At 55.3% G+C, this 9,602-nt stretch overlaps 1 protein-coding gene across 1 annotated transcript; it reads left to right on the top strand.

The window, feature by feature from the left end:
* The first annotated feature begins 462 nt into the window (after positions 1–462).
* Positions 463–1,374, top strand: LOC142403122 (olfactory receptor 14A16-like). Its single transcript, XM_075489286.1, has one exon. It carries the CDS (start codon positions 463–465, stop codon positions 1,372–1,374), a length of 912 nt encoding a protein of 303 aa, XP_075345401.1.
* Positions 1,375–9,602: the final 8,228 nt, after the last annotated feature.

The raw sequence follows: 9,602 nt of genomic DNA, 5'->3' as shown, positions 1-9,602 counted from the left end.
CCTCTCAGGACTCTCAGTGTAGCACTTGTGGTGTAGCAGAAATGCCAAGGATTTCTGCCTTCAGAAAACACTCCCCAGATGTGAGAGGGGCAACAGGAGCAAAATAAACAAAACAAAAGCCCTGCACCTTGCTTCTGCAGTTGGGTGAATTGGGAAGGACAATGCTGAAAAGCTCTTTGAAACCATGAGTAAATTGACCCTGAGATCACTCCTGGTTCCTGTTTAGCTGTGGCTGCACAGCAGGACTGATTCCTCCACAGAAGAGTCCCCTGCTCCCCACTACACCCCAACCCAGCACAGACCAGAGCTCAAGCCAGGGAGCTGCACGAAGGCCTTCCTGGAAGGAGAGAGGCCACGAGGGCTGTTTCTCTGAGACGTGGAATAGGTTTTCCTCAGAGAAGTCTCTGCTCACTTGTCACTGCCTTTTCCTCCTTGACTAGGCCCTTTGCACAAACTAAGCAGATGTCCAACAGCAGCTCCATCACCCAGTTCCTCCTCCTGGCATTTGCAGACACACGGCAGCTGCAGCTCTTGCACTTCTGGCTCTTCCTGGGCATCTACCTGGCTGCCCTCCTGGGCAACGGCCTCATCATCACCGCCGTAGCCTGCGACCACCGCCTCCACACCCCTATGTACTTCTTCCTCCTCAACCTCTCTGTCCTCGACCTGGGCTCCATCTCCACCACTGTCCCCAAATCCATGGCCAATTCCCTGTGGGACACCAGGGATATCTCCTATGCAGGATGTGTTGTACAAGTCTTTTTCTTCCTCTTCTTGACCACAGCAGAGTATTCTCTCCTCACAGTAATGGCCTATGACCGCTACGTTGCCATCTGCAAACCCCTGCACTACGGGACCCTGCTGGGCAGCAGAGCTTGTGTCCACATGGCAGCAGCTGCCTGGGGCAGTTGTTTCTTCTATGCTGTGCTGCACACGGCCAATACATTTTCCATAGCCCTCTGCCACGGCAATGGGCTGGACCAGTTCTTCTGTGAAATCCCCCAGATCCTCAAGCTCTCCTGCTCACGTTCCTACATGAGGGAAGTTGGGCTGCTTGTGCTTAGCATTTTTCTTTATTTTGGATGCTTTGTTTTCATTGTGCTGTCCTATGTGCAGATCTTCAGGGCCGTGCTGAGGATCCCCTCTGAGCAGGGACGGCACAAAGCCTTCTCCACGTGCCTCCCTCACCTGGCTGTGGTCTCCTTGTTTCTCAGCACTGGCACATTTGCCTACGTGAAGCCCCCCTCCATCTCCTCCCCATCCCTGGATGTGGTGGTGGCAATCCTATATGCGGTAGTTCCTCCAACAGTGAACCCCCTCATCTACAGCATGAGGAACAAGGACCTCAAGGATGCTCTATGGAATCTATTTTAATACATCCTACTTCAGCATCAGTAAGATGTTCATCATCTTCATAGCATTCCCAGGGTATCTCAGGAAATGCTAAAACTTTGTGCTTTCGTTTGGTTTGATTTTTTCTCTCATTCTTTCATTCTTCTTTTGTTTATAGCTTTGATGATATCATTTCCCTTTATGTAATACTATTTTTGCCCTCCTGTTTTTTTGGTTTTTTTCTTTTTTGACCCACAGCCTCTTATACACATGGACGCAGGCTACCTGTGAGAAACACAATAAAGAAACCAGCAGAAAATTATTTGCCTCAGCTCCCATCACTTATATCTTGTGTGGACATGGACAGCAGCAGGACCTGGTCTTTCCCGTGCTGGTGTCTCCTCACTTCCCCCCTGTCCTGCTGTGCCCTTGCATTTGTGTAAGCCCTAAGGTCTCATGTAACTTGTGACAGTCCTGTTGCCTCCACAGTGGCATGCCTTGGCTGCAGGAGGAGCAGGCCATGTGAACCACTGTGTCAGAGCTGGCTTCCCTGCCAGCACCACCGTCACCAAAGGGGCTCCTCAGGACAGGGCCAGACGACCGGGTGCCTCTTCCAAAGCTGGTGTCAGGAATACACCCAAGGAGCTGCTCCCAAAAAAGGCCTCTTGCTCTTCTGGGGTTTCCAACAGATTCAGGGGGACAAGCTAAGAGTCCCACCGTGATATATTAGGGACTGAGGGTTGGATGGAGAGCTCCCTTCTTGGTTGCACATGTCCGAGAAGACAGCAACTGGTCTTTGACTTATCTGCCTGGCACTGTCACACCTCTGGTGGGGATGATGGCAGATGCTGGCCTGGAGAGAAATCAGGAACTGCCAGGAGGTGTCAGGGAAACTCCACGGACAGCGTATGAGTCTGGGTGGGCAGTGAGTGGCTACTCATAAAATGTGTAATGTCATAAGGTAGGTTCTTCCAGAGGAAAAGGTGAACCTGAGGAGCCCATGGGCTACTGAGGACTCTGCAATGCCAGGAGAGGCTGTGAGGAGCCAGCAGGCAAAGGGACATGAGAGTGGAGAGTGGTTCAGGACACCGTGACGGATGCACCCACTCTGAATTAGTGAACAGTACTTTGCTTCAAGCGTCACCGACAAGTGGCCCTGACTGAAATCAGTCCTGCTGTGCAAACTGTGAGAGCTGTGCTAGGCCATATCTTCTCAGCCACTAAGATGTCTCGGCCACGTCTTATCAGGAGTGAAGAGTACCAGCCCGAGCTGGGAGTGGACAGAACTAAACCTGCTACAGCTGCCCTCCTGCACAGACACCAAAGGAGGGTTTGACTACGAGTCCATCCCTGTGTGCTATAAATATTTGTAGCCTCCCCAAGCCCATTGAGCTCTCCTGTACGGCAACAGGTTGCATGGCGATGATCTGCCCTTTGAGCAGGGACACTTCTCAAGGGTACTCCTCAAGGCTGAGAGACCCCTTACCTGGTACCTGATATCTATGAGGCAGGTGACATTTTACATTAGGCCTAAACGTATATTGTATGCTAGCAACATTTATTTATATATCCAGCTATAGCTTAAATATTAGAATTGTAGTCAGTAGCAGAGTGTTTGACTACTGTCTAAATAATTGTCTAAATCATTGTCTAAATCATTGTCTAATAACCATCTAAATTATCATCTAAATTATCATGTCAATCATGTCAAATCACTGTCAAATCACTGTTTAAGTACTGTTCAATTACTATTCAATTATTGCTTAATCACCATTTGATTATCATTTCATTTTCATTCAATCATCAATTCATTGTCATTTGATCATCGTTTAATCATTAATAAAACATTTTAGTAAACCCCACAGCAATGACTTCTCTTAATAATTCACCTGCGACAAAAACTGGTGTAGTCTGCAGTGTGGCGGACTCAGTCCTTGAATAATTATGGAGGACAAATTTAACCCTTCACCGAAATTTGTGGATGATTGGGTGCATGAAAAGCGGGAAAACTGGAATAGGATGGAGACACAATTAAACCTTGCAGCAGGGAAAAGGAAAGATGGTAAAGAGAAGGGAATAATATGCGAAAAGTTGATAACGTGTTTGGGAGCTGCGTATCAGTGTAAGGAATGTAAAGATCAGGAAATGAGAGTGTTACAAGGTGAGGGTGAACAAAGAAAGCGACCATAAATGCTGTTATCTCTGCAGATAGGTCAAGTGTAGAAACAACTGGGGGAGGAAAAAGAAAAATGCAGGGAGGATAAACTAGAACTCATGATATTTCAGGCCCCCCAACACACCAGATCCTCTAAAAATTCGTAAGCTAATTGTGTCCCCCCAGAAGATTGGGATGGAGATATTTGGGAGAACCCCAACCAAGAACTTAGGAATGAGAGTGAATGAGATGAATCAGAATTTAAGGTAGCCCCTGTTATTAAAACTGAGGTATCTGCTGGACGTTAGTTGAAAACATCCTTTGTGTTATCAACACTGTTTCCAGCACAAATCCAAAACACAGCCCCATGCTAGCTACTGTGAAGAAAACGAACTCTATCCCAGCCAGAACCAGCACACCAGGTGCCCCTTCGCTGACGTTGGGGAGCACTGCAGGTCTGCCTGACTACAGCAGCCAGTGACACACAGGCGGTACAGGCAGGGCAACAGGTTTCTTGTCCTGCTGCAGGCTGCACGGAGCAGGTACAGGACTGCTGGACTGGGACCCCCAGTTGTCCCTGGCTCATTTTCAGCTGCACCTTCTGTCCCTCTTTTCCCCTTTTGTCCTGATACTCTACGTTCCGATCTTTTGTCTGGTACAGTTTCCCTTTATGGTCTCACCAATTTCACCCCAGGACAACCAGTATTCTCCTTTCATGGTTTGCCATCTCCAACAGTTTCTCACTTTCTAAAGCGGCAAGTTGTACTTCAAGCCAGGGCTGATGAAGCCAAAAAGGAATGAGAGCTTCCATAAGCAATGAGATGGCAGACACCATCAAAAAATGCCTATCCTCTCCACTGCCCACCTTAGAAATCTCGAGAAATGTCTGAATGCACAACGAAAGAGCAGCTTAGAAGCTGTTCAAATCAGGCGGGCTTGGTTGGGATCCCAGTGAGATCCCTGTGTTTAGAGAAGACTTTTCTGAATGACTCCTCCAGTTCTCTGTCTCTTGGGCTGTAGGTGAGGGCATTGATTAAGGATGTTAAGGCAGTGCAGAAAAGAGAGAATATTTCTTTTGGGTTTCCTATTCTGACAGCATCTGCTAAGCGATACCCACTATAAGAGTCCCATGCACAATTGTATCCCCAAAGAGGGATCGGAGGAGAGGACCAGGCGTAAACATCTTTTGCTTTCTGGAACTGAAAGAGATTTTCAGAGTGGGGGAAAGGACATAACGGTGAGATGCCAGAAACTGTAGAGATGTGAAGAGAGCGCTACATGGAGGGGGAGAAGCAGGGGTCTCCCAGGGAGGTCCTGGGGCCATGCTGGGGCATGTGAACACAGGGCTCTGGGATGAGGCAGAGGGTACAGGAGGGTCCTGAGGGGACATAAGGGCAGATGGGGGCCTGAGGGCACCCCAAGAGGACCCATGGGCCAATGGTGAGCTGGCTCCCTACCCCCTGCAGTGGACGGCCTTGCCCCTCCCAGCCCGGGCGGCGGGTCACAGTGGGGCCCTTTGTGACACCCCTCTGTGACACCCCATGGCACCATATATAGCCAGCGTGGCTGCAGCCCTGCAGTGTCTGACAAGACAGCGACGGGACAGGGCAGGAGCGCGGAGCTGGCGAGGAGAGTCCTAGCACAGCCCACGTCTTGCCCTGCTGCCTCTGGCAGCCCCACGGTGCCGAGGCGTTTCCCTTAAGCTGCCCCCCCCCCTTCCCCCACACACTTTCCTACAACTCACAAGATGGCAGAGAGACCCCCCAGCCACCCCAGGGTAGCCTGGGAGGAGGTGGGGGCTCCCCAGGAGAGCATCTCTCTGCTGGAGCCCTACGAGGTGTCCACGGTCCAGCCACTGCAGAATGGTGAGTGAAGAGCCCCCTGGGGCTGGGCAGGGTTGGGGCCAGGGAGCGCAACCGGCTCAACGCCGGGATCCCGTTTCGTCGGCATGCTGGCAGCAGGGGTGCCACGGGCAGGGGTCACGGTGGTGCTTGAATGCCAGGGCTGCTCGGGGCTGGGAGCCAGCCCCAGCGCAGCCTCCCTCCTCAGCCATGCCGAGCTTAAAGCTCTTTTCACCATTTGGGAAGCTTGTTGGCACAGATGCTGTGTCCTACCAACGCTTCTGTGTTTCCCCTCCATCTAGGTGACACCCTGCCAGAGGATACTGCAGAGCATCCAGAGCTGCAACTGGGATGGGATTCTGAGAGCACCTGGTTTCTTTCTTCGTGCGACAGCAGCGACACGACCACGGTAATGAGCTCCCCCCTTGCTGGGACTCTTGACCATGGCATCGGCAGGAGGCTTGTGTGTGCAAAGGGACCCAGAATCAGTGGGGTTGGCCTCACTGGCATGGCCTCACTGTTCCTGGTGAGAGGGTTCCTGCTGTCCCTGAGCAGGGACTATGCTGAGGGTGGCACTCCAGTGTCCCAGCAGCAGCTCCAGCCCTCCTGGCCACCAGCGAGCCCTGGTTCTCTCTGTAGAGCCAACATATGGTACCCATGACCCCAACCCTCCTGCCTCACCCTGGGGACCCTCTGCTCTCATCCTCTGCCCTGCAGAGACTGCAGCCTCTGCTTCCAGCTTTCCTCTGTGCACTGCCGACAGCACTGCCGGGCATCTCTTGCCAGAGCTCAGCCAAGCAGCACTATCAGGGTGCTCGGCATGACATGTCTTCTTTCCTCCCTTCCTTCCTCCCCTAGGTGTTTGGAGAATACCTCCAGCCTTCTCAGATGACAGACGTTCTCCTGGTGGCCATTCAGGCCTTGACAGCAGATGACATCTATGACAGGCAGATGGGCAGCAATGTCCTGGACATGGCCATGAGAGACCCTCCCTCCTGGCTGACGGATGTAAGTGCCCTGTGGCTGGATTGCCCTGCCCGGGAGCCCTGTCAGGCCTTGTTCTTCCCTCCTTCCTTAACCCCGCTCTCCGGGGCACCTGAAGCCATTTCAGGGCAGCAGAGAGGGATGGGAAGGGCAGCAGTTTCAGTGGCAGCTTGGGCAATGGCTGCACTCCAGTGGCAGCACCCTCCTCACCCGTGTCCCCTCCAGGTGCCAAAGATCATGAGGTCCATCCACATAAACGTGGAACGCATCCGCACGGAGCCAGCCCGGCACAGCCTGGTCGCACTCCTTCTCCTGCTGACCAAGCGGTGCCCCAGGGAAGCGGTCAGGAGCCTGTTGAAGATCTCTCCAACATGTGACAGGTACTGGCCCCGACAGCCTTGAGGGCTTGTTCCCTGTGGGAAGAGGAGCCCAGAGACTCTCTGGCTGCCAGATACACGGAAAACTGTGGGACATCCCTGAGGAGCAGGGCCCACCATGCTCCTCTCTGCCCCATGGGTAACACGACCTCTTCCCCCTCCTGCCTGCGTGGGCAGGGCCCCCAGGCACCCCAAGTGAGGGGGGTGGGCAGGGTCAGGGCTGCAGCACCTCCTGGTTCTGGAGAGGCTGGCCCAGGTATGGTGCAGTGGCTGAGGCAGCCCTGCTGACCAAGTGCTCCGGGTCTGCAGCGCTGCCCTGGCCATGTGGGAGGTGATGATCTCTGTGCCTTGGGCTTTGTGGCGAGTCTTGATGGAGCTGCTCAGTGTGCTCCAGGACCAGCGGCTGCGCCAGGTGTTCAGCTGTGTCGTGGAGGACGCCTGCATCTATCCCTTGGCTGTGAGTGACCATGCCTCAGTGACCTTCAGGGCTGTGCCTGCCTCCCCAGGGAAACAGGCACGGCCCCCTCCCCTTCTGTCTGCCTCCAAACGGCCACCTCCTCCAGCACATATAGACACAGCCCCTTAGGGTCAGCGTCCACTTGCCACCATCCGCATGTTGTGCCTCCTTTGTGCCAGCGTGGTGGAGGGAGCCCCACGGGCACTGCTGGTCTCTCACTGCTGACTTCATTTTAGCTGCTGGTCTGCACTGACGTTGAAACAGAGGAGTTTGCTGCCCTGTACAAAGCCCAGAGGTTCCTGAGGCGTCCAAGCCTGGTGATGCTCTTGCTGGTGCTCAGGGGCCTCATCACGCTTTCAAAGACACCTGAGACGGTGAGCAGGGTGTAGTCAAATGGGTCCATGTTGGCAGCCGGGGCCTGGGGCAGTGGGTAATGTGGTGGCTTGGCCTTGGCTGGGAGTCAGGATGCGGGGTGATGGCTCCAGTCACCCTCCCTGCTATGGAGGGGCCTGGTGGGTGCCTGGGGAGCCCTCCAGGCACCGAGGGTTACCAATCCATCTGCCCCTTCAGGCCGGTTGGAAAAGGGGGTGGCTGAGCAGGGGACACTGCTCTCCTGCACTCCCTTCCCTTCCCCGTGCTCTCCCTGCATCCCCATCAGTAGCCGCTGCCTGCCAGGAGGCTGCTGCAGTGACTCCTGTGCCACCTGCTGGGAAGCCGGACGGGAGGCTGGTGCTCAGCGACCAGTGCATTTTTAAAGCCAGGGTGGTCTTTCACCGCTTCACAATAAGGAAACTGTGTGTTTCATACAGGCAAGAAAAATGGCGGTCCTGCTGCCAGACATCATGGAGACCCTGCAGGATGCCAACACTGATGTCAAGATGAAGGCCCTGGTATTCCTCAGGAACATGATGGCTCACATGAAGAGGGAGGAGGCCAGCCTCATTGCTCTGCAGCTGGCGGAGAAGCTCCTGCCCCTCTTTGATGATGTAAGGCTGCCGTGGGAGCCTGAGCCCTAGAGATGGGCACTCTGCAAGACCCAGCCCTGTGGGCCGCACTCGGCCAGGGCCCCCTCCTCGCTCCTCTCCCATGGCCTTTCAGGGCTCTGGGGCCGTTCAGCCGCAGCTGCAGATCTGGCCCACAGCCCCTGCATTCAGTATGCGACCCCAGAGCATCTCCCCTCCCATCAGCCACGCTAACGCCCTTGCTCACCGTGGGAGGGAGTGGCTGTTGCTGAAGTCTCCCTGTCCTCCTTCCTACCAGGAGTCCAGCCAGGTGCGGGAGGTCTCCATCAGCCTCTTCAAAGATGTGATGAAGACTGTGCTGGAGAGAAGCAAGAAAAAGATGAAGAAGACAGTGCAGAGGGTCCTGCTCCCACTGTTCATCCGTATGAACGACCAGATCAAGAGCGTGGCCAAGGTGCAATGATGAGTGACCGGTGTCGCGGGGAGGGGCGTGCTGACACCACGGGGGTGGCCTGGGCATAAGGGGCAAGGGCTGCTGGACGTCAGAGTCTGGGAATGTGTGTCACCTCAGGGTCTCACTGCTCCACTCTTCCCTGCCCTGGTCCCACCACTGCCTTCCTCCTTCCCCCCTGCTCCATTCCCCCCTGGAGAATGGTGGGAAGGGAGATGCAGCCAGCGTTGGACTGGCCTCGCATCCTGGGATCACGGCTCTGCCCACCCAGAGCCTGGGGGTGAAGGAGCTGGCCCAGTTCAGAGTCTGTGCCCCGCTGCCTCTTCCCATAAGGGGCTGGGAACGGCTCGGAGCCTGGCCGAGAGGAGGAGGATGCCAGGTCTCCTTCCCTGGGCTGTGGTGCCATCTCCCAACCTCTGCTTCTCTGCAGGCCTCTGGGGACACCCTGCTCGCCTGTGCAGAGTTCCTGCGATGGAGGAAGCTCAGCTACCTGGCCAAGACGAGTCAGACAGACCTGATTGGAGAGTGCTTGGTGAGGACAACCCCCAGGCCCCAGGGCTGGGCTGGACCAGATCTGCCCCACGTGCCCGTGGGGAGGGCTGTGCGGCTGTGCCTGGCCTGCCCTGCTCCAGCCCGCAGCCCAGAGCCTGGAGCTGCATCCTCCTTCCCTGCCCTCAAGCACGGAGCCCCCAAGGGCTCTTCTCCAGGCCCCTCTCCCCTCCCTGCCCCCAGGGTGCTAAACAAGGTCCTGGCACATGTGAGCCCTGGCAGTGGGACAGAGGGGTCTCGGCACAGCCAGGCCCCTGTGCCTGCGGCTCTCTCTGAACCTCAGCCCCACAGGGCTCCGGGATGGGAGGGAAGGAGGGCACTGGTAGGAGGGACTGGTCCGGGTGGCTGGGGAGGGCTTCTACCAGCCCTGTGCCCTTGTGCTCTCTCCAGGTACTGCGCGACCGGAGCAGGGTGGAAGAATATGTGTGTCAGAGCCTGCCGTACCTGAAGGACGCTCAGGCCAGCTTGCGAGAGGCGGCCATCAGGTTCATCGG

Source organism: Mycteria americana, unplaced genomic scaffold (genome assembly GCF_035582795.1).
Source record: "Mycteria americana isolate JAX WOST 10 ecotype Jacksonville Zoo and Gardens unplaced genomic scaffold, USCA_MyAme_1.0 Scaffold_111, whole genome shotgun sequence".
In the NCBI taxonomy this organism is placed as follows: domain Eukaryota; kingdom Metazoa; phylum Chordata; class Aves; order Ciconiiformes; family Ciconiidae; genus Mycteria; species Mycteria americana.
Note: the sequence above shows the minus strand (reverse complement) of the source record. Positions and strands in the feature narration are given on the sequence as shown.

Bases quoted from the DNA above. Each gene is read 5' to 3' on its own strand.
- LOC142403122 (XM_075489286.1), top strand. From the start codon at position 463: ATGTCCAACAGCAGCTCCATCACCCAGTTCCTCCTCCTGGCATTTGCA.